At 35.1% G+C, this 26231-nt stretch overlaps 1 protein-coding gene across 1 annotated transcript; it reads left to right on the top strand.

Moving 5' to 3' along the window:
- Window positions 1-6753: 6753 nt before the first annotated feature.
- LOC140164270 (galactosylceramide sulfotransferase-like) lies at window positions 6754-13857 on the top strand. Its single transcript, XM_072187539.1, has 2 exons — window positions 6754-7455; window positions 9682-13857. The coding sequence occupies exons 1-2, from the start codon at window positions 7358-7360 to the stop codon at window positions 10940-10942; spliced, it is 1359 nt and encodes a 452-aa protein (XP_072043640.1). The 5' UTR covers window positions 6754-7357; the 3' UTR covers window positions 10943-13857.
- Window positions 13858-26231: the final 12374 nt, after the last annotated feature.

Raw genomic sequence — 26231 nt, 5'->3', positions numbered from 1 at the left:
TAATGTAGTTTAGGATAAGTAATTGTAATACTACTCAAGATTGTACAATAATTATTAATGATTTTGATTTAAACTTTTGATCCAAACACAAGGAAATAATTCCTACCTCGGAATTTTCAGATGGTACTCCATCTTTCATCAGCGAGTGAGTGACTGTATCAGGTCGAGATTTTCTTGACCGTTGACCTGATAACAGACTCGTAGACTTCTGAAAGTTTGAACCGGTCCCCGTCTTTGTTGAGAGATGGTTGGTTGGCTTTGATGTGAACTGCTTCTTTGACTCCACGTTGGAACCACCTGCTGTCTCTGTCGAGTATGCGGACTTTGTCCAAGTCCACAAAATGTCCCGGAGACTCGATGTGAAAGTGGTTTGAGATCTCGGATGCTGTACTACTAATTATTAATGTTCAGTTTTAAAATACATCAGTGAGGTAGTATTTAAATTGTCTAATAATGATTCTTAGTCAGTGGGAGTGGTCTAGTTCGTAGACACATTTCTGATTGGACAATCGCATGATTTTGGGTGCCGTCTATCAGGCCGTAGACGACCCCACGTCATCATGCGTCTTGATAATCCGTAACACGCGTGTAGAGATGCGCGTATGTATCGCGCTGGATGCGTAGACTAGTGCGGAATACGCGAACGCGCTAGCAGTACGCGCAACAGAATATGTAAAGTTGTAAACAAGTTTCGTTCATTTTATAATGAGGGGAGTTTTATGACGGTAACTTAGTTTTGCTTTAAAAATTGTTTACAGTTATTAAAATAATATTTAACTGATTAAGAATGAGAATAAACGATAGGAATTTTTATTTTGTTTCCTCTACCTATGATAGACGACAGGCAGGTCCAATATTTTTATCGTAGTGGATACCGGCTGCGCCGGCATCCACTACTCAAAATATTGGACCTGCCTGTCGTCTATCACACGGTAGAGGATAGGCAAAATAAAAATTCCTATCGTTTATTCTCTAAATAATTAATTATAACCATACAACGTTAGAAAGCGCATCGTTTGATAATCATGTTCACGAGAGATATCTTACTCGTATATTGTGATCAGTTGAAAAGATGAATATAAATCTGTTATTAAGGACTATTTAGTGGAAAGATAATAATACACATACATAATGTATTTTATCCCAATATGTAGTGTAAATATGTTAATTGATGTATTCTTATTATGTTTGTTTCAGTTTCACATGTAACAAAGATTGTTGTATAGCTAGCTGAAGTTTGTTTGTTGTTTCTCCTTTATTTATTTCTTTGCTATTTATATATTCTTTATTGATTGATTTATGTATTCATTTATTTACGACTCTTTTTTTTTTAATTGATCTAATTGATTTATTTCACGATTTTTGTTACAAATTAAGGACTTTCTAGGACTTCCTTTCATACTGTAGTCACCTTGGTCTGGGGCGGACATTTTATAAATGAATTTAGAAGAGTAGCAACGGCACCACTTGCATTATATTCCAGATATGAAATCTACATCATATGATTATTGGGGCAAAATTTTGGGTTGGGCGTTTTTATTTTAGGGCCGTTTTTCTTTAACTGGTCTTTACATGTAGTTCTCTGGAGAGAGTGCCCATTAAAGGCGCTATAACCTCCATTTTAGTAACAAAAATGCAATTGTGAAATACTCTTGTCCTGAGCCCTCGAAATGTAGCAAACAATAAGTAAGCAGTAGTTATTATAAAACATTAGAGGGTCGGTGATCATGAAAATGGTGATTATGTAATCTAGACCCTTATATACATGTACACACATGTTTAGTAAGAATATAGTATTTTGTTTATTGTGCGATACATGTAGCATGTGTAATTTTAGGGTGAGAAGATAGTGTATGTAGGCAAAAAAAATTGTACAATATTTTCTTTATGAAAGATAATGATGCTTATCGATATCACTTTATAAGAAAAACTGTTGTATTCCCATTGCAGAAACACTATGATATAGAACGAGGCTTTGTTCTTCAAGAAATTTCAAAGTAGAGCGACTTTAATAATACACCCATGTGCTTGTCACAAATGTAAAGTTAATATTGAACTTGGCATTTTTGTTACAGTTTCACACTTGTAGCTATTATAGTTGTACTAATGTAGTTTAGGATAACTAATTGTAATACTACTCAAGATTGTACAATAATTATTAATGTACAGTTTTAATGTACATCAGTGAGATAATATTTAAATTGTCTCATAATCATACAGTGATCCTCTCGTGATTTAATTCACATTTGATTTCTTTTTTTATACTATAGACGTATGTATAATCAAGTATTTTAGCAAATTGTAAGGTGATTCTAGTAGAACTAGAGAGTTAATATATTGCCATGTACTCATGGTACTGGCTCACATTAAGAAATAGCGCCGCTGAGTTCCTAGCTTTTATGGAGGGCGTTTATCATGGTTCAACTATGCAGTTCAACTGTACATTGTCGAGCAGCTCCAAGTACCGTCGTTAATTTATGTTTTCATTCCATTTCTAGAAGATTCTAGAGAGTGCCTTTGAATTTCATTTTGCTTATAATAGGCCTACCTGTTTTTTATATTATGCTTGTTCTCTAAATGAAGTTTATTTATGATCTCATGTGCTTGTAATTTCAAAAAATGGATTAATAAAGTTTAACTTGACTTGACATGACTTGACTTGATATCAAATGTATAGATTGTGGATTTTGATTTGAATTACTTGAAGAGTTTAATGGATGACATTTCACGGATGAAAATAAATAAATAAATAAATAAATAAATAAATAAATAGCAAGTAACAAAATGATAAAAATACGTCTGAAATATTCTACATTCTATAAACATTTTCGTATTTCTTTTTCTCTGAATGTTTCCTTTGTAATATGATCATGATCAGGGTATCTCAGAAGATATTTGACGCTTTTATTAAGTAATATTTTTGGACTATAACTTCAAGAAAACGGATATCGAAAATACTTTTTCACTTTTATAGACGTTCTTTTCTATTGTCTAAATTTCAAGTGGCAGTCAATTTACTGGGACATGCCACAATTCACCTGGTCCAATTTCTTTACATTGAGCCGTAGGCAATTCTACAGGTTGTGATCACACCACTTTTTCAAAATGTTTTGCAGTAAGTTTTCAGAAATGTTTTTAAATGTTATTAACACGTTTTATACCCTTTATATAAACCCGACGTGTTTGGAAAATGTACAACTATACGCCCGGGACCCGGGCAAGCAACAATCACCTTACACCGTGTCTAAATCCATTAAGGGCGTTTTCACGCATTTTTTGTGGAACCTGAGAGCACATCAGACATATCGAATCGCATTTTGAATACGAGGAATGTTTTTTTTTGCAAATCATTAAAAATTAATATTTTTGAAATTTAACAGCTATTAAGTTCTCTTCCTCTTATTGTGTAAAGAACGAACGATTCACCATTAGAATCTTTTGACAAAAATAACCAATTATGGCTATAATATGTTTATTACTTTTTCTTGATTATCTTTCTAGAGTCTGTATGCTTTTACCGTCTGCATGTTTAGGGTCTTATCTTTATTATTTATTCATAAAAAAGGTAACGAAATAAAATTGTTTCCTTTAAAGGCTTAATGTACGATTTCCTTCAAATTTTAAATTTGTCATTATACTTAAAATGCTGAAATAATACTAGTAATAATGATCGGGAATGGTTTCTGTCCATTTTGAGCTGAAATAACGAGGTAACGTGAAAGAAACACTGCTTGTTATTTTGGCCTTTTAACACGCAGTTCTATGGGCGGACATAAAGTCATAATTTCTTGAATTATGACTTTATGTCGAACTTTGCTCTGTTTACCTACAAACACAACAAATTTGGCTGATTCCATTTAGGTGCAAGTTGTGACATGTAAACATTACAAATATGCCAAAAAATCAGGTTTGAAAAAAAAATTAACCAAATTCATATTATAAGATCGTACATTATGACTGGATTAGCAGCCGTCTTGAACTAGAACACTAAATTCTGTTTCAGATTTACACCAAAAAAAAACCCAAAAAAAAACCCAAAAAAAAACACCAAACAAACGGATACACCTGTATTAGTATTACCATAAAACCTCGTTTATAAGCATATAGAGTGCTTTTGCTGGAACACTAAATTAATCCAGGTGCCATCCATCGATACAATGACAACATTATGGAGTTTGAGCAAATATATTACCAATACAAGCATATCCAAACAAGTTAGTAGGCCTACTATTGTAAGACCAATCTATTGTATTGGCATATTTACGGCTGCTTCGTTTTAATTTAGCTTGCATCAAAAATACTCTATATGGTTGTAGACGAGGTTTTACGGTATTTTCATAGTACAGCTCATACAATCAATTTGTGGTCATGTGTTAACTCAGTTGGATGTCGAATGTGGCGGGTACGATTCACTAGTCAGTTCCAGGGACGGATTCAGCCCACCCCTTAAAAACCTGTTCAGATACGGCCCGCCGAGATACGGTGAAAATTGGCGATTTTGATCACCATATTTGCAAAATGTTCTTACTCCGACATGGGGTTCCTTTCCCTCGGGCTCCCACTGAAGAATCACCATGAACAGATATGGCTCGATCACTTCGGGTGAGTCACAATATCCCCGCCCTTTCCATCGATCCAGCTCCTTTCAAATACCTTGATCTGTACCTGGTCAGTATCCGTGTGAGGATACATGGCATCATGACTACTAGACCTAATAGACAAAACCAGTTAAAGCCATAACGATTTCCACCAAACTTTAAATTTGTTATTCCTCACTCAAAATGATGAAACAATATCAGTAATAAAGGTCAGGAAATGTTTCTGTCCATTTTAAAGCCATAATGTTCGATTTCCGTCAAATTTTATTTTTGCTATTCTTTACCAAAAATGCTAAGTAATATTAGTTATAACTGTCAGGAAGGGATTCTGTCCGTTTTAAGCAAATAACGAGGTAAAGTGAATGAAACTTCGCTGGTTATTTTGGTCATTTAACGTAGAATTATATGGAACACTTTTTATATATTCATATCATGGCTTCCCAGCAAACACAAAACGTTTTCGACATCATTCGCAAAAGGTTATAAAAGGTTGTCAGAAAACGTTTAAATTTCGAGTTATATAAAGGGTATATTAAGATTATAAAACGTTTTCATAACCTTAAAAAGCATTTTTTGATAATCTACTGCTCAGCAAACAAAATGTTTTACAGAAAACGTTTAAATGTCGGGTTATTTAAAGGTTATAAAAACGTTTTAATAACATTCCAAAAATATTCTTGAAAACTTGATACAAAAAATTCAAAAAAGAATGTTATTTTGGGGTTGAAAAAATATTTTGCGAAAAATGTTTGCCCAAAATATTTTCAATAATGTTTTAAAAACGTTTTCATGACCTTTGTATAACCCGGCATTTAATGTTATTAAAAGGTTTTGAAAAAACATTTTAAGAACATTTCTGTGTCTGTTGGGTTCAAATATTTTAGCATAATGTTATTTAAGTATTGACAAAATATTTGACAAAATGTTTGCAAAAATAGTTTACAATAACATTTTTTGAAAACATTAAAAAATATTATTGTTCTAGTGTGTCTTCATACAAAACATTTTAAAACGTTATCATCACCTTTATATAACCCGACATTTCAATGTTATTAAAATGTTTTTACCTAAACCAAAAGCCAAAATATAACTTATTTAAAACGTTTTAAAAACGTTTTTGTGTTTGCTGGGTTTATCTTGTCAGGATTGCTCTGATGTCCTACAAACACAACGAATTTGTTGGCTGATTTCATTTAGCATGTTTAGGTGTAAGTTGGGACAAGTTGGGACATGTGTTAACATTCCAATTATAGAAAAAAATTAAGTTTGAATTTTTTAAACCAATTTCATATCACAAGCTCGTACATTATGGCTTTAACAAGTAAATTAAGTTAACTCACTGGTTAATATGACCGTACGTGGAGTTATATTGGGGAACTAATTGTCTGGATACGATATTATGTCAAAATAACTGCTCTTTTAACCTGAAAAATACAACTGATTCCATAGCTGTAAGTGGGACATGTGTAAACATTACAAATATGCAAAATAATCAGGTTTGGAAAACACTTAAAGAATCAAATATTAACGTTTGCACAGTATTTTTGGTGGGAGCTGAGAGTACATCATACATATCGAATTGCATTCTGAATACGAGAAATGCCCTTCTGATATTAAATAATTTTGATTTTTTGAAATTCGCGATATAACACAAATTTATGACAAATTATTAAATTTGATATTTTTAAAATGTTTGATATTTAACAGTCGTCAAAGTAAACTTTATCAATCTAATGATATGTACTTGGGGTGTATGTAGCAAGGATAAAAAGCCGACGATCAATTGAAAATTTTGAAAAAATCCGTAGCTTCAATTCGTAAGGTCAACATTTTCAATTGATCATCGGCTTTTCAGCCCAGCTGCATACGCTTTAAGTGAATATCATTAAATTCTTAAAGTTTACTTCGAGGACTGTTAAATATCAAAAATATCAATATTTAATCATTTGCCATAAAATGTGTATTATATCGCGAATTAAAAAAAATCAAAAATTATTTGATATCAGAAGGACATGCTTCGTATTCAGAATGCAATTCGATATGTCTGATGTGCTCTCATGTCCCACAAAAATACTGTCCAAACGTTGCTACCAGACACTTTAATTAATAAGATCGTACATATCCGCTTAAGAACACAGCTCAGGCACTCTCTACAAACCTGACAAACCACTCACTCTCAAATAAAATCTGAATAGTGTAAAACTGCGTGGGCCTCATTCACACATCATGCCACCACGTGTAGTGATATACCTGAGATTATATATTCTCTGTGTCTGTTTTCCCATGCACCTCTCCTCCTCGCTCGCTCGTCTCATATGGATATAGTTGCCTACAGGGCTTCATTTAATGAACACTACTACTGTCTCTCGGTTCTTAGTCTGTTCTTACTGCCTTGACACTATCTGAGCGGGTAACATCATGCAGTTACCATTAAGCACAGGGAGATGAGGTGGTTAACAGAGAGAAGCATATATGATGCAGGCAGCTTCGAATGAGTAATAGGAACATTTTCTCTCTCCCTATCGAATTTTAAGTTAGCATCACGGTCTGCTACTGCATATTCGTCTTGATGTTGCTGCTATAGTACTTGTGCATCTTCTTGTTACCTGTACAAGGAACAGTATATATATATAGCTTTATATATATACATCTCTCTGTTCTCGGGTCTTAGTACTTATACTTATTTAAGCCAGATTTTTACCCGTGTTTTTCGATTCTTGCCGTTAGCATCTCAGGGGTGGCTTGTCTAGTCGTTTACAATGGTGTCACTATCCTTGCTCAGACGGTTTACCATTGTTGGTGGTGCATTTTTTGTTTTACTTATGTTACACCTTCATTCTAGTACTACAACGTACAGGTAAGTAACCTAACTATTCTTTATTTCGTTTGTTCCTTATTTATTTTTCAACCTTTGTGTATTATGTTTTTTATATGTGAGCATTTCAGACCATTATCAAAGTCCCGATTCCTGCTGGGAGTAAATGATGTAGATATACCAATAGCTACCAATGTACATAATACACACCACGCACATGACAAAGATTATAGAATTATTCAAATTTTACATTATCCATTTTATTATAACATGTACAGAGTTCATCTGAAAAACATTTCCATCCGAAGGCAGTTAATTAAATATAAGGTCTCCCTTCATATGTTAGCATAGACAAATGAATAGTTAGAGGCCCATTCAGTGATTTGCTCATCCTTACGATCGGAAAAATCATCCAAATTCAGATTGTGGTACCTTTGTCATTGCCATAGATGTGCTAACATAGCCTGCTAGCCCGGCCTGCTAGTGGTTCAGCCGAAAGCTGTGTATTTAAGACAATAAGACATTTATATGAATCTGTAATTTATATACTGACAGTATATAATTTAGCTACATTTGAATGGGGCTTCAACTTTGTCATTGCTGCTGTTTTCCCGGGCAGTTTTCTTTGTTATTGTTGTTTTTTTTTTTTGCCAAAATTTTCATTTCAAAAATACCAACTGACAATTTGGCTTATCCTTCACTTTTAAGCAATTTTTAAACAATTTTAATGTTTTTATACTGTGAGGTTTTTATCCGTCTCATTTAAGCATCTACATTCACAGACATGGTTATTAACCACAGTGGCGATTAACGTAAAGTAGTTGGTTCACTTGTCCTTATTATACTCAGCGTGGTGGACCGCTTGAATTGCCAATGGCTCAATGTATAGACATCGTATCAGCTGAATTGTGCATGCCCCAATAATTTCACTGGCACTTTTAAAAAAACACCTCTAAGTCATACAAAAAATTCGTGACTTGTTCAAAGTTCAAGTTTAAAGTAGTTTATTACGCTTTTTATCTTACATAGCAACAATGCATTAACAATATAAGAGAACATCCCGGAAGAACATGAATAATAAATAACATACATTATAATAAATTAAAACACGATACACATACGATAAACCTAATAATAAGTATTATATCCTTACCCTAACCCTCACCCCACCTTCATCCTAACCCTAATATACAACCTTAAGACATAATCCAAATCCTTACACTAACCCTAACCTTCATCTTAACCCTAATCTATAACCTAAGTCTTAATCCATGATCCTTACCCCAACCCTAACCTTCATCCTAACCCTTATCTATAACCTAAGTCTTAATTCTAATCCTTACCCTAACCCTAACCTTCATCTTAACCCTAATCTATAACCTTAAGTCTTAATCCCAATCCTTACCTTAAATCTAACACTGACTCTTATTCTAACTATGACCCACTGTATATTCTGACCTTTTCTGTAATATACATAATTGTGTATTCTTTTTTCATTTCGACAGTCATATACTCCATGATATAGTACTTTACTCTCGCTATTATTATGCGTCTTAAAGCCATAATGTACCATCTTATAAATTTGAATTCTTAAACCAAATTTTTTGCCATATTTGTAATGTTTACTTATGTCACAAATTACACCTAAATCAGCCAAATTTATTATGTTTGGCAGGTCAACAGAGCAATTTTGACATAATTTCATAATTCAGATATTAACTTTCCATACAATGCCACGTGTTAAATAGCCAACATAGCAAGTTGGATTCTTACACTTTACCTTGTTATTTCGGTTTAAAATGAACAGTTATTACTAATATTCTTTTAGCATTTTGAGTAAAGAATAACAAAATTAAATTTCGATGAAAATCGTATATTATGGCTTTAACAAAAATCCGTATACATAATATTACCCAGCAAACACAAAACGTTTTTAATACGTTTTAAACAGGTTATATTTTGTGTTTATTTTTTTTAACGTTTTGATAACATTAAATGTTGGGTTATGAAAACGTTCAAAAGCGTTTTGCATGAAAACACACTGCAACAACCTTTTTAAACTGTTATCAAAATGTTATGGTAAAATATTGTTTTTTGCCAAATATCTTATCAAAACTTAACATTATGTTACATTATTTGCTGTAAGTTATCTAAAAAAATGTTTTTGAATGATATGAAAACATTTTATACCCTTTATATACCCTCTATTTGATATATTTCGATGCACTATTTTGATGCACTAATGTTTTTGTCTGTATTACTGTATAGATCACCCGCACTGCTCGAACATGCAAGACAATCAGCTTCCCGTCCAAACCAGTACATCCGGAAACAACCAGTCGCGGGCAACACAACACAAATAACTCCAAACGTGGTCCAAAAAGCAGACGATCAAGAACAATCGAATGCGCGAGAAAATGCACAATGCTTGACAGTCAATCGATCTGTTATTTTTGTGAAAACCCACAAGACTGGAAGTTCTACCGTATCAACCACCTTTATCCGCTATGCAGATGAAAAACATCTCAAAATTGCCTTACCAATTTTCACCCATATCTTCCATGAAGTTAAGCCATTTCACCATCGTATGGTGTTATCAGTTGGTGATATGAAAGAATTCAACGTTTTGGCAAATCACGCTCGATACAATAAACACGAAATGGATCAAGTCGTCGATCGTGCTATATATGTGACCATTATCAGAAATCCCGTTCAGCAATTCGAATCAGCTTTTAGCTATTTCGGTATGGCTAAAAATCTTGGTCTTCCCGATGATGATAACGCATTAGACGCATTCCTCCAACGTCCAGAGTTTTATTTTTATAACTTTAATTATCATATGAGAACTCAAAGTTGGAATGGGCAGATGTTTGATTTAGGAGTAGACCACGAGTATCATCTGAATGACAGTACTGTGGAGAAGAAGATTCTTCAACTTGATAAAGAAATTGATTTAGTGATGCTGAAAGAATATTTCGACCACTCTATGGTCCTATTACGGCGATTACTTTGCTGGGATTGGATGGATGTGATATATATAGCCAAAGCAGTACGCGCAAAGAGATTTAGACATGTTATAACAAATTCTCTTGCCAATAAAATACAAAAGTGGAACTCTGCCGATGTGAAATTATACGACCATTTCAACAGAACGTTCTGGCGTAAAGTACAAGAATACGGATCCAACTTCTACGAAGATTTACAATATTTTCGGGAATTAAACCACAACATATCAGAAATTTGCTTAGATAAGGATAGTGACAGTACGTATGATAAAAGAGTGGATGCACGTTTATTAAAGTCAGATGCGCCGGACTTTTGTCATAATCTAAAACGGGAAGAAGTCCCATACATACGGTGGATCAAATGGAGATATGTGTGTCATTATATGCTATTACCAAGCTTCGTCATTTTAATTTTTATATGTGCATCTGTTTATATATTTAAATGTTGGTATTGCAATAGCTGGGATGATAAAATCCACGGAGTCTATGAGCCTGTACGGGACCATGAAATACGCGATTGGTAATTTGGTATATGGAAAGAAGATCATAATCATTTGCTATCAGAGGATGTTTAAAGACATTCCCACAACCCAATGGGGTTTCTGACCTTGTATGTCTGGCTTTTGTACACATGTGGTACAGTTGATCATGCCTTGCATTGGAATTGTGTGCAAATATCTGGTGTTTTCATCCTATTATTTAACATTCATAACATCGAGACTTAGGAATAAAATTGATGCAGTGGGACAATATGAATGTTTCCTGTAAGAAAATCAAATATCAATCCTAAGTCTCAACTATTAGCTCGTTGGCTGCAGTTTTAAAATTACCATTTTGTGTGTGTGGCAATGGGGACTTTGCCTTTAAAATTATGCTATATTGATCAAATTTCCCAATCATAGTGCATTGTAGGAATGCCTTTAAGCCTCCTCTGATTTGCTCTAATCTGGTATTTGATATCATATGTCAACCATCTGGAAAATATCAACTTTAGCAATCATGAAAAGCATTCAAAAAATTAAGTATAATCGTGATAATCTAAAGCTGAATTTATGTACTCGATCACCGAGCGATTGCGATGCATCGCTTCATAATCGTGATAATCTAAAGCTGAATTTATGTACTCGATCACCGAGCGATTGCGATGCATCGTTTCTGAAAAGCGATGGGAAATCGACGAATTTTGCATTTATACTTATGACAGCGATAGCTATTGCAGACGACAATTAAAATATTCTAAATGCCACAAAATACATTTTTAAAACACCCATTGCTGTTAATAATTATTGCTTTGAATTTATTATCGAAAGTTACTATTAAATCGAAAAAGTCAAATTAATTAGCAAAATAATAGATCCAGTTGGTTGGAAATGATTGGTTGATGCATTCACGTGTCAAGCGACATTGCTCGGAAATTGAGAGATTTCTTCAACTTTTACCCAATTTTGAATTGGGAAATAAAAGTATTGTTTTGAGATCCACGTAACACGGGAGATAGCTGAGTTGTTCCACACACAAATAATGCTATCTCCGTATTATCAGGCAATAGACACACGACTGGGTTTCAAAACAATACCTTTATTCTAATTCTTAAAAAGACCACCCGTAAAATGTTGTATGCCCGTAATTTACGTCCACTCTTAACGGCTATCAAGTTTAACGTAAACGATACACGCACCCTCGTAGTTACGCACCCATCTGTGCTCTATAAGTATTTTAAAAACTCACCTTTTTACTAATGCATTTAGTGATGTTTCTTAAACTTTTAAATTTGTTTACCTTTTAACCTAGTCTCATCTCAGCTGGTTCTGAGTTTTATCTGGGTATCAGTTGTATATTTTTGATATAGTTGAAATGTATTTGTGCAATTAATCTTTGTAGTTTTGGTGTTTTTAATATATTGTAAAGCGCATTGAGATTTTGTATGTAATGGGCTATATAAAAAATAAATATTATTATTATTATAATTGAAGAGCTTATTTCCAAACCTTCTTAAGTCCACAAACCCATGTATCTGATTTCCCTGTGCGATATTTCAATGGGTTGTGACAGCTAGGTATTATAATTTCAGTTGGATGCACCATTACAAAGCAAACAGTGGATGGATGAACAGTAACAATACTGTGTGAAGCCTTTGTTTCCGTAATGAGAACAATAGTCTGCATATTGTTATGCAGCATTGTTATGGTAAATAGTAGCTTGTTGATGGTACAACTAATGTTAAACTTGTCAAGTAATTGTGATTGTATCACACAAGTAAATGAGACACATGCGGTTGTGGACTTAACACGGTTTGGAAATAAGCTCTTCAATTGTCTCTAAACACGGGCAAGAACAATGAAATTACAGGAAAACTGTTTAACCCCATGAGAACTACCTGTCGATTGGCCAATGAATGAATATTGTGTCCAAGTTATCAACCAATCAGAAATGCTGTTAGATGACCAGATGACCAGTAGTGTTAAGAATGTTGCTTCATGTACAGACTAGCCCCAAAACCCACAACTCACATCTCGCTAAGAACGAGTAGCGTTAATAAAATATGTTTATAAACTACGCAAAAAAAGTTTCTTTATGGTTAGAAAATTTTCCCACTATTAAAATCTAGCTGACTAATTTTGTAAGTTTGCTAAATATGCGAATGCGGGGGATTCTCCTGCGCATTTTGACACCTCAATCACTACACTACGACACTCCTGAGAAAAGATATGAACGTTTAAGTAACACGAGGTCGAAAAATAAAAATTGCAAAGAAGCCTATTCAATGGTTTTAGAGCTGATTCACCGATCGAAGACGGTTTTATTATTCCCGCCTTTTCAATTTGAATTTAGAGCATTTTCCTTGATGCATGTTGGATAATCCTTTGCTTATTGTGCAAATGAATGATCAAAGACAAAGGTACAGTGGGTACTAAGACATTTACGTTTTAAGAGATGGGCTTGGAAAAGGGATTCAAAACAGGTCATGATTACAGCAGTTTGGAAGATACTGTATGTTCAATATGTTACCAAAACAGAAGGAATTGACACTTGAGTGGCCCTCCAGAAGCCCTGATCTAAACCTCTTGGAGAACCTTTGGGATCAGCTCAAGAGACGAGTCAACAAGAAGATAAAGGCAGATACAACTCTGGTGGAATTGCGTCGCATCGTTATCAATGAGTGGAACGGGATTGAGCAAGGTAACATTCGACGCCTCATTAGGAGCATGAGACACCGCGTGGCTGCTGTAAGGGAAGTCAAAAGTGGACACACAAAGTACTGAAAGAAAAAAGAGATCAATCTCAAGTGAATTTGGAAGCGGCAGTATGATGCCTGAAATGTGCTCAGCAAGTAAACAAATTAATGTTATCTGCATGTTTGTTGTTGTTTGTGTGTGTGTTTTTTATGCTGAAAACTTGAATAGGCCCTTTTGCAATTTTGATTTTTCGACCTTGTGTTACTTAAACATTCATATCTTTTCTCAGGAGTGTCGTAGGGTAGTGATTGAGGTGTCAAAATGCGCAGGACGATCACCCGCATGCGAATATTTAGCAAACGTACAAAATTAGTCGATATATTCTAATAGTGGGCAAATTTCCTAACCATAAAGAAACTTTTTTTGCGTAGTGTAGGTTAGTAAATGCGTATCACTTGTTGGTAGTGAAATTGTACAAAATAATTCACGTGTACTGAGATGTTGATACGTCTAATGCACGAGCGCATCAACATCTCAGTACAAGAGCATTATTTTGTACAATTTCTCGACACACGAGAAAAAAATACACGATTTTTGCTATTTTTATAACAAAATTGACACTAAAAGTGTTGGAAAATACAAGCAAATATAAATGCATCAAACCACAAGAAAAATGAATGCGTTTGAAAGCACTGCGAGTAGTACGCGGAGTAGTGCGCGCCCATGCATATAATTATACACATTCAATGCATATTTCGCATTTTTTAACGTGTGCTCTGATTGGTTCTCATTATCTAAGAGTGTATGAATTATTTATATTGTAAAATATTAGCAACAACTGCCAGGAACGTTTTCTCGTCATTTTAAGCCAAACCAATGAGGTAAAATGACAGAAAACTCACTTATTATCTCAGTTAACTGTGGTGTTCTATGGGGAATTAAAGTCATTATGACTTGGCTGAATTCAATTAGGTGGAAGGTAGGACACATGTGTAAACATTGCAAATATGCCAATAAATCAGGTTTGAACAAACTTGACCAAAGATTTAAAAGTATATTATAGCTTTATGTATTGTTCATATTATCAGGAGAACTGTATTTGCTGTAATTTGCTATTGTAATGAATTCAAAGGTATTGTAACTACAAAGTTCTCCTGAAAGACACAAGGCTGGAATTCCTACCATAATGTCAATTACCGTTATCCGCTATGCAGATGAAATACAGCTCAAAACTGCCTTACCAACTTTCTTCCATATCTTCCATGAAGTTAAGCCATTTCACCATCGTATGGTGTTATCAGTTGGTAATATGAAAGAATTCAATGTTTTGGCAAATCACGCTCGATACAATAAACACGAAATGGACCAAGTCGTCGATCGTGCTGTATATGTGATCATAATCAGAAATCCCGTTCAGCAATTCAAATCAGCTTTTAGCTATTTCGGTATGGCTAAAAATCTTGGTCTTCCCGATGATGATTACTCATTATACGCATTCTTCCAACGCCCAGAGTATTATTTTCTAACTTTGATTATCATACATACATACATACATACATACATCGATTTATATTGCGCCTATACAATTTTAGCTCTAGGCGCATTACAATAAGAGAAAACAAAGAAAGAAATAGCAATGACAAGAAATGGATCAAATTGGAAAAAGATGGGTTTTTAAAAGCTTTTTGAAGCTAGCCAGTGTTTGGGCCTCCCTGATGTTGCATGGGAGGTTGTTCCAAATCACGCTCGATATCATAATAAAATTCCGAAGTCGGAATGGAGAAATATTTGAATAAGTTACAACCACGCGTATCATGTGAATCATAGTGCTGTAGAGAAGAAGATCCTCCAATTTGACAAAGAAATTAATGATCTAGTAATGCTATATATTTAAATATTGATATTGATATTGCAAATAGCTGGGGTGATAAAAGCCTCGGACCATAGGCCATAACTATACACTATTGGTGTTTTGATGTGAAGATAGAATATCATAATCATCTAATGCTACTGACATTAAATTTCATATGTAAAATTATCAAACATCTGGAAAATAGAAAAAGCAATCATGAAAAACATTTATAAATGAAGAAAAACAAAACATGATGTGAGTACGTACTTTTGCTGAGTAACTAGTTTTGTCGGTTGTTTAAGCAAGCGTTGTGCTACTTGTAATTTAAGCAAATGTGAGTATCGAATGCGTCTCTCGAAATGCATTGTAAACTAAGGTTAAATGTTGAAGTACATAATTGTTTGAGTTGGACGAGCATGTACGAGAGTATAAAAGGCAATTTGAATATGGAACTGAATGTCCTGCTAAGGCCCATGTCACATGGGGAAAATGGGAAATCGCCCAAACTTGACCAGACTACTGTATAGTCGCAGTATAGTGAAAATGGTTGAAAATTGTATAAAATTATGCTAATTACTGGAAATTTTGCTAAATTATAACCGATCACTACAAATCCTGATATCTTTTGATAATTCAACAAAACACAATTGTTTCAAATTCTGATCAATCTGAAATTTAAAAAAATATTGCCTGAAAATCTGCTAAGAAAAGGCAAATTTGTGCTGAATTCTACAAAATAATGCAGATATTAGCAGAAATGCTCCCAAAATGTGCGCGATTTCCCATTCCCCTTGTGACATGTAGCCTCTTTTGGTTAATTTTATTGTCCGGACCAAACAGATCTAAATAATTTAAGTTGATGAGAAATATCTCAGCAATCACAAACTGTTTGAATTTTGATAATTGATCGCTTCGTTTTTGAATTAAAAGTATCGCTTCGTTAATCAAAGTCAAACTTAATCTAATATGAACAATACGCCTTTGTGCTTGGTACTTATTCAAGATACAGATCATAGATTGCTATAAAGCCATATTGTAACATTTCTATGAAAATAGGTTAGCATCCCTGGGTTAGCATTTCTTTTCCATAAAATGTTGGCTTTTACTGTCAGATATGTCCGCTTTTAATTTTGAGCCGAACAAGTGAGGTAAAGCAAAGAAAATTGGAATTTACTACCAGCGCCAATGCGTGTTATTCCGGCGGTCGTAATATGGTACGCTCCTTAATTTGACTAATGTCAAAGAAATGCAGATCACTTACGCCTGTAATATTAGTATCTTTGAAAAGAGCGGTATTGTATCAAATCTATGTTTGCAGATATACACAGGTGATGAGTGCAACCTGCCTGTAGTGCTGGGCGATCTATTCCAAAATTGTATTCATCTATTGCTATGGTAGTTAATCTGATTATTACGTCACTTCGACGGCGAATAGCTCACATGAATACTATAGTGAACATAATCATCAAGGTGTACTTTGAGAGTATGGATATAAGGTAACATAGCGGTACCCTTTGTGTGTAAATCAACAGTGTAATGCAGCTTATACATACTTTATTAAAATGAACGTATGACGCACCATTGGCGTTACCCACAATACTGTACCTGTATGAGCATATCAATACACCACCATCACTCTGTTCGTATCTTAGGGACCGTTCACAAACACTTTTAAGGGGGGCCTGATGCAAAAAGGGGGCCCTGAAAAATTTTTGACCCTCCTAAGGGGGGGGGGGGCTGAAAAAATGACCACAAATTTTCCTGGGAAAATTGTTTATATGTTTGACCCATAATTTTCATGTCAAAAAGGGGGGAGGGGCTGAAATTTTTGAGGTCTGTAAAGGGGGTGGGGCCCGAAAAATTTTGCGATGAAATTTTTTAACCCCCCCTACAAGTGTTTGTGAACGGTCCCTTATAAGCTTGCAAAGAGTCCCACATCGTGCAATATTAATAAATGTATTTATCATGTTAAGGATAAACCACAATAAATTGAATAGAGTAAAATCTAAGTCTTGTTTGTTTGAAAGTGTGGATATATTGTTGACCACACTCTTAAAAACGATCTACTTGATTTGACTTGATTCATAACAGTAAAATAAAATTTGACGCTGTTTCAAAATCGTTTGAACTGTTGACGAGTGTGTTTTGTTGTATTGTTCTTAATTTACACTCAACCCATTTATATTCATTTTTGTTGTTTTTACTGAAAAAATACGTTTATATTAGGATGAATATGAAATGATGGGCATAATTTCAGATTTATGAAAAGTTATTTTGAGGATATTTGTAAAGGAAGGCCCAGTCCCAATAATTATTGAACAAAGATGGTTCGTTGAGATAAATTGTGACCTTGAATGTAGGCTATATGATCTTAGTGCATAATGACAGTACTGTGACCGCAACCGGACAGGATATTAGTGCAAAAGCCTGTACATATCGGGAGATAAACCATATTAGAGATAAACCATTTTAAAAGATTCATACCTTAATGTCACATTTCTGAAATTGAGTAGTTAATGTTGTTGGAAGTCGTTAATGGGGATCGGTACATAGAGATCTATTACAAATTATAGCCAATCTACATGTGTTTAATAATTAAAATACAAACATTATCGGTGTGGATCTTATATCCAGTGGATTAAGATTCACGTACAGAATGTCCTAAAATATATTAAGGCCAGAGTAATGGGAGAGAACATGTACCTTTTCGAGCATCATTATTTCTGAATAATCATGCGCGTAATCACAATATTTCGCATTCGCGCATTTCTGACTCATTATTTCCCGCCAATTTACTAAGCTGTCTTGAGCCATGTGACTTTTTAGAGTTGAAAAGAGCGAAATAAATCAAGCAAAAATATGAATAAATATTAGCAAGTTGTAATCTATCAGTTTCAAGTGAAAGAATACATCTCAGTGTTGATAAATATCAAGAAATCTCAAATTCGGGCGTGGACGAATGTGTCTTCCATTACTCTGGCCTTAAACGGTCATTTCTCGTTTATTAAAGAAATGGCAAAGACGACCATTTTGTTTGTTTGGTTGAACGTTTAAGTACCGGTTACGTATTACCGGATCTCGAAAAATGTGTTTATTGGGAAAATATGTAGGGAGGCCAATGGCAGTTGCATACTCAAATTACTTTTGTGCCAAATGCATCCAACTTTATAAGGTTGTATGACATTTCGTCCAAAATTGCTCTGAAGTGAACATATTCTCAAGGTGTACGTTGAAGGTATGGATACAAGGTACTAATAGAGGTACCCTTTGTGTGTAAATCAACATTAACAGTGTAATACAGCTATTATATATGGACTACTTAATTAAAATGAACGTATGACGCATCACTGGTGTTATCCCACAGTACTGTACCTATATGAGCATATCAATGCACTACCATATACCACAATGTTTGTATCTTAAAAAGTTGCAAAGAGTTTCACATAGTGCAATATTAATACATGTATTTATCATGTTAAGGATAAACCACAGTAAATCTAAGTCAAGTTTGTTTGAAAGTGTGGACGTATTGTTGATCACATTTTTAACCGATCTAGTCGATTTGCTGCGATTCATAAGCATGAATAAGTCTCGAAAATTGTTTGAAGAGTCTGTTTTGTTGTTTTGTTATGAATTTATTTAACATTTACATTTAACACTCAACCCATTGACATTTATTTTTGTTATCAATTAAATGAAGTTAGATTGATCAAATTGTCTAGAAAATTACCTGGATCGGCGTTTTGATATCCTGCTTTAACAATTTTCACCTAACGTTGCTTGAAAGAAAATACTTAATTACAGGCACCATTCTATATCAATCATTTAAATATACAAGCATTGATTGTTTATTTGGTATTTTCATCATGTAATTCAGCCTACAGGGAGTAGGATTTGTTGCTACTAAAACTGAAACTGCGTTAAAAACTTAAACTGATTTTGTCAGAACTACAGCACCAAAAGCCTTGGTTTTTGCAGGATATGTTAGTTTACCAAAGTGCATTACAATCAGAATTTTGAAAAACATTGAGGGCGTATTCCTCAGCAACAATGTAGCTTTAAGTTTACTCAGAATGTTGAGAGTAGAATGAATAGAATAGGATCAAGTGAAAAATGACTTGCAAATGTTAATGCATTCTAACTTAAGGGGGCACTACTGGCCAATTTTGAGCCTATTTTTGCATTTTTTTCAAACTTTATAGCGCATTGGTGACAAGTAAGATGTGTATATTATAGGGACAAGGACTACAACAACTGCACTGAAAATTATATTAAATTTATTGATCAAATATTGGTTTTCCCTCATTTTTGACAGTAACTCCACAACTGTTGTCTGTGCTGAAATAAATTTTCCAGTGCAGTAGTTGTAGTCCTTGCCCCTATAATATACATATCTTACTTGTCACCAATGCGCTATAATTTTTGAGAAAATGCAAATATAGGCACAAAATTGGCCAGGGGTGAAGTACTCCCTTAAAACACAGAATTCCTAATACATCACTCATTATAACAAAGGAATAAGTTTACAAAAAAACTGTCTTTTGTTTGTTATGAAAGAAATTCATGACACACTTTTGTATGATGATAAAAGAGAGGCTTTTAAGACTGGAATCCATAATATGGAAGCAACAATGTTTCAATGAGTACGCCGTCGGATTGACAAGGTTGTCGAGCCTTCGTCAGATTTGGCTCTCCGGTCCTGAGGTTTTCTGTTCAAAATGAGTTAACATTCAGTAGACTTCTATCGAATCTACCGTACGTATTAAATGACAGGATTAGATTTCAAGATTCGTTTCATAAAACAGTTAATACTAACCTAATTATAGGGCAAATGGTGTTCAACTGATGGTAACATACTTGGATTACGAGAGTTTAAAATGGAGGAAGGGCAAGACATCAACTAAATCAGAGAGGGTAGGTTTTTGGTCCATGCAGAGAATGTCTAGAAGACTTCATTATTAGAGCCCAATGTGCATTTGGTTGGGGTAAGATGTCCAGGAAATGGTGACGGGAGCAAGTTGTACAGAAGTGGTGATCGGAAGAAATTGTCAGAGAAAGAGGCTTACGAGACTAAAAATACTGAAAATCTTCAATTGTGTGATATGTCACGTGACTACGTGTATGTCGTTGTCGTCGTTAAAATCTTTTTTTTGCGATAGTGACCTTATTATTGCAGGTGAAGATTTTCAGTGTTTTCAGTCCCGCAATCTTTAGAATACTTCTGTGTTATTTCCCTAATGTTTTTCCCCGATCACTACTTCAGTGCAATTTTCTACGTCACCTTTATCCAAGCCAAATAAATCTTTAACCTCTTTGGATGATATTTTTGCGCTTCCGACATTTTAAGCACTTATAACTTGGGTATGTTACCACCAAATTGAATACACTGTCGCCTTGTGTCTTTGTAGCAAAAGTGTTTCCTGGGAAGAAAACTTAAAACATTTTCCCGTTCTAGCCTAGTTGTATCCATGATAAAACAACTTTAATGATAGTGTAATAAGCATTAATCTTGTCGTGACTTTTACCACTTTCGCCACATTCTTCGAGCCGGTATGTGCAAAGAACAAGGTAACTTTAAATTGGTTACAGATTTTACTTATTTTTTTAATTGTTATTATTTACATTCATCATTTTAACAATCAAGGTTATCAAATGATCGAATCAGGGATCTTACAATAAGTGGAGAAAACAAAACAGCAAGCAAAACAAACAAACAAAAGTTTACAAATCAATTTGATTGATTCATTGATTTTGATTACATATAAAAGGTGATAGAGTCTTCAATATGTTGCCTGCAAACAGGACAGTTGGATTTGCCTTTTGATTTTATCTTCACAGAACAACATCGACACAAACATAAATGATTACACGGCAAAACGATGACTTCCCTATCGGCGTCCTGGCAGACAATGCATATCCATTTTTCACATGAGTCACCTGTTGCCTTTAATGTTTTATTCTCATTTGCTAATCGCCGGTTTACTTTTTGAACCTGGCTAAGGAGATGTTCAAGTTCTTTCAGTCGCTGTTGCTTCTGACGCTTATCATGTTTACACTCATTCAGTTCCTTTTGAGATTTAGCATGCTTCTTTGCGATATCTGCATATTCTTGACGTAGCTTTGAGTGACGTGAACTCAATAGTTTATTCTCATTTGCTAATTGCTGGTTTGCTTTTTGGACCTGGTTAAGATGACGTGTCTGTTCTTTAAGTTTTTTATTGGTTTCTGTCAGTGCTTCCTTTTGCTGTTCAAGTTTTTTCAGTATGTGTAGTCGATGTTGCTTCTCTTGTTTATATCCATTCAGTTCGTTTTGCAATTTGACATGCTCCATTGAGATATTTGCACATTCTTGTTGCAGCTTTGAGTAACGCAAAGATATGCCTAACAGTGCTGATGAAGTGAGAAATACAACACAAATTAAAATAGGCACAATGAGAAACTGCAATTGGACCAAGCACAAAGACATTACATCTGAAACTGTTTGTGACCAGAGATTTATTCGGTCAAATAACTTCACAAGTGATGCCGTAAGTACAAAACACACGATTGGAAGGATTATTAAGGCGCATACTGTACGTACAAAATACAGGAATATACGAAGCAGAATACGCACTACTGTAGTGACCCGAGTTTTTCCAGCGCAATATTGGTCTATTATCCAGGCGAGGACAGGAGAACTAAGGCTTGTTCCATTATCATGATTATTGTCACATATTTGAGTTTCATCATGTACATTGTATGTGTGGTATAAGCCTTCTTGCCGCCGAGTGCTCTTAGTAGTACGTCTAATTGTAGTTTGAGACAGATCAACCCAACTGCCTCCACGCGTCATTACATGGGTGTGGATTTCTTCCGTTGGGATTCTCCAGCCAGCCTCAAATTGCGGCAGAACTGGAATAGGACCATGATGCTTCTGCCTTCCACGGTCCATCATTGAATGCAGAAATGCAATTAAAATTCACTGAATTGTGAATATTTACCAACGAAATGACAACGGTAATGTTATCATGGTTATACCATCGAATGTAGATAGTGTACCAAGAACAAAGTTCACAACGTTTAATTGTACAATATATATATGCTGATATGGTCGGTAGAATCTGTCTATGGTTGATGTACAGTGCTGAAAATATTCCATTTAATGGAGAAATAAATTACTAACGTTTCGGGTTTAAACCCTTCAACATGAGTGAATGCAAAAAAATCAAGAAGAAAATAAAACAAGCAACAAAAAAAATTAGCATAACAAATACAAAACCAATTAACAAGTACCTACTTAACTGCAAAACACTACAGGTCCACGCACAGGGACAGGGGAAGGTGTGAAACACCCCAAACTGAAGTAGGATGAAACTGGCAAAGCTACTAAACGCATCACAGAGCAAAATTGAGAGCAAGAGAAAAAATAAAATGAAAAAAAAATTACATTTGAAAAGAATCAAATTTGGTGTTTAGGCCTCCGGGGTGTAAGGTACCGAGCTTGAATATGACACGGTGCTCGGCTTCAAGGCGCTCCTTTGTGGAACCATGGCAAAGAATGACACCAGTGACACTAAAATCAGTGATTTTGCAATTAGATGGGGAATTAAAGTGTTTTGCAACTGGAAAACCAACAGAATTGATTCTGATGGACCGAAGGTGCTCTGTGATGCGGTCAGCTAGGCGGCGCTGAGTTTCACCTATATAAACGAGCTTACATCTCTTACAAATAATAGCATAAACTACATTACTAGAAGTACAAGTGAAATGATCATTAACAGAGTATGAACCTTTAGGCCCAGTAACACACATATGCTGATATCTTGTCTAGAACATAATGGAACGAATGTTTAAACAAGTGATGACCTGGGCTGCAGAGTGCCTAAGTCCATTTTGGTAATTTTGAGAGCATTTAAGGTCAAAATATGGTAGGAAAAGTAGGAAAAAAATGGGAGTAAGGTGTTAAAGTAAAATTTGGTATGCACATTAGAAATAGCCCTACTAGTATAGGGCCTTTTGACTGACATATGGTGATCCAAAACCATGCTATATCATAAAACCTGGGTATATCCAGAGAACTAAAACCCAGTGACTGCTTCCCCGTTCGGGTGGAGCAGTCACTGGGTTTGAGCGGTTCTCGGATATACAGGGTGTAACAATAAAATTTATACAATTTGCATTTTGACTTCTCAGCAAAAAACTAAAAGAGTTATGGCACAAATGCTGGGTTCAAAAGATATGTCCGATTAATTAAATCGTCCAGAAAACGTGTTGGGCCACTTTTGCCATGTTTGCGCATATCAAGTTTGAACCTCGTGAGTCTGCAAAATGAGCTATAAACAATCGCATAGTTTCTGCTTGACTCCATGTGCTACCGAATGTCGCAACCATAAAAATGCGCTCTTCCAACGTAACTCAACGTGAATTGGGGTTGAAGTTGTTGAGCTGCAGCCATGATTTCTAGTAAATGAGGTTGTTATATGCAGTGCTTAGTTGTGACTTTCAAAAACTAAAGGAGATATTCTATTATGTAATCATTTCTATCACTTCGAATACCTCATAGTTTAAAACTACCTATCATAAGAGCACCGTCCAACTGGTCCATGGTTCAACTCTATTCAGTCACTTTTGTAACACTAATAGACAAAAGTGGCCCAAGCGGTTTTAAGACTAGGTTACATAATTGGCCATATATCTTCACTTGTATACCATCGATTTTATTAGAACAAAGCATATCTGATAGCTAAAGAAATGATCTTGATATGTTTCTGTGTTCCAGTATGATGCGTAAGTCTCTTCCCTTGCTTTTAGATAAAAGTGTGTCATTTTCCACTTATTTCCTGCATGAATTCAAAATGGCTGCCGCAGCCAAAATGACAATCTCCTTTATGTGTATAGACCATCAGGTACTTTTTATAGTGGATTTAGTTATGAACTTGGTTGGAGCGATCTAGTGCTGACACCTACCAAGTGAAAGTAGGATATATCTGGGGTGTAACATCTCATCTCGCCTGGTCACCGCTTGTAAACTCTTATAAATCTGATGAACTCAACAATCATCTGGAAGACCTAAAGCTGGTCGATGAGATGGGGAATTAGATCACCACCTCTGGGAAGAACTCAAGGAAAGGTGTGAAAGTCAAAAAGAGGAATGGATCAGCCCCAAACAGTTACCATGAACTGCTTGAGAATATTTTAGCTCACTCCTTAACAACAACAGCGACACAGCAGTTTCAGATCTTCCTGCTCACTGTTGCTATAACTTGCTGGGATGCTGAATGACTTGGATTTCGCTAATGATATTGCCTTTATGGAATCTTCCATAGCCCGGACCCAGTCACAGCTTATTAAGACTACACCTGCAGCAGCAGATCTAGGTCTTGGCACCAGCGCACCTAATACAGAATATATGACTGCAAACTTTAACGCCCAGCCAGCACTTGAAGTCTATAATAGTACCACCAACCATGTCACAGATTTCAAGTACTTGGGTTCCAAGATGGGCTCTAGTGTTGGAGACCTAAAAAGAAGAAACTCACTAGCCTGAGCAGCATTCTGGAAACTGGAACACCTTTGGAGAAGCCCATCCCTGCTAATCGAAACAAAAATCAAAGCTGTTTGAGACAACCTGTGTTACTGTCTTTCTGTACGGGTGCGAGTTATGGGTAATCACTAAGGACATGGGAAACAAGATCAATGCCTTTGCAACATCTTGCTACAGAGTCATGTTGAACATTCCAAAGAAAACAACCTATAATCTGACAAACACCATCCCACTTGCCAGAGTCAAGACTCGTTAACTCAAATTTCTTGGCCATACCGTATACTGCGAAAATCTGTGAAAGAATATGCCCTTTATATTAGACCACATGGGAAGGGTAAACCTGTACGGCCGTGTACACTGTACTTGCAGTATGTCCATGGAGATAGGCCTACTGAAAGGATGCTGCAGTCAAGCAATATTGTTTCGCTAGCCCAAGATTGCAACAGTTGGAGAAAGTTAGTCGCTTAGTGCTTTTGCTGAGTTTGGTAGGCCTACAGATACTTCTGATTGCTTAAAGCAAAAGTGCGCGTTATTCAAAATAATGAAAAAATTGGCAATTACGAGTATGAACATTCGATGCCGGCGACCAATTGAAAACTGAGGATTCCTCTCTATTAGTCTAAAACATATTGCTCTTGAATTTATACCGCAAAGAAATGATTCCAGTTTGTAATTTGCATGCATGCGGCGAAGCGGAGTAATTCATATTGAAGATCCTGTCCCTTTGTAGTAAATTCGACAAGCTTTCCATATGCCAGAAATAGGTTCTTATTCTTATTAAGAGACATCACATGACTACTGTCATACATGTTTGTCATGTTTGTTTGATGCATGTAAAACTGTAGTAATTTTAAAGTAAAGTTGAACAATGAGGGCGCTATTTATCTTAAAACTTGGCTGCATCTTTTCAAGGGGTAGACACTTGTATAATGGTATCAGAACATCAAAAAAGACTAACAAATTGACAAGGAAATTTTACAATAACCGTATTCTGTATTTTGAAGATATACCACTGCACACCCTAGCTGCGGACTAAGATTTCTGGGTACGCATAATTATACATAAACTCGACTTTATAGCTTATAACAAGACAAGACCGTATGTTTACAAACAGTTTACCACAGCTTGGAAAATTAATTTCGTACCAAATCTATGCCTTAATAAATAACTCTAGATACTTCAAAATATTTTTGGACCTTTTCCTTATTGATGAGTGTTATAAGTACCACATTTTGGAGCACCATAGTTTTTCTTTCAAACTT

Source organism: Amphiura filiformis, chromosome 11, assembly GCF_039555335.1.
Source record: "Amphiura filiformis chromosome 11, Afil_fr2py, whole genome shotgun sequence".
NCBI classification, from domain to species: domain Eukaryota; kingdom Metazoa; phylum Echinodermata; class Ophiuroidea; order Amphilepidida; family Amphiuridae; genus Amphiura; species Amphiura filiformis.
This window is presented reverse-complemented; position numbering and strand designations above follow the sequence as displayed.

What these genes read in the sequence shown, in the direction of transcription:
- LOC140164270 (XM_072187539.1), top strand. Translation starts at nt 7,358, where the DNA reads ATGGTGTCACTATCCTTGCTCAGACGGTTTACCATTGTTGGTGGTGCA. An exon ending in TCTAGTACTACAACGTACAG is followed by an intron (nt 7,456 to 9,681) that starts GTAAGTAACCTA and finishes ATTACTGTATAG; the next exon opens with ATCACCCGCACTGCTCGAAC.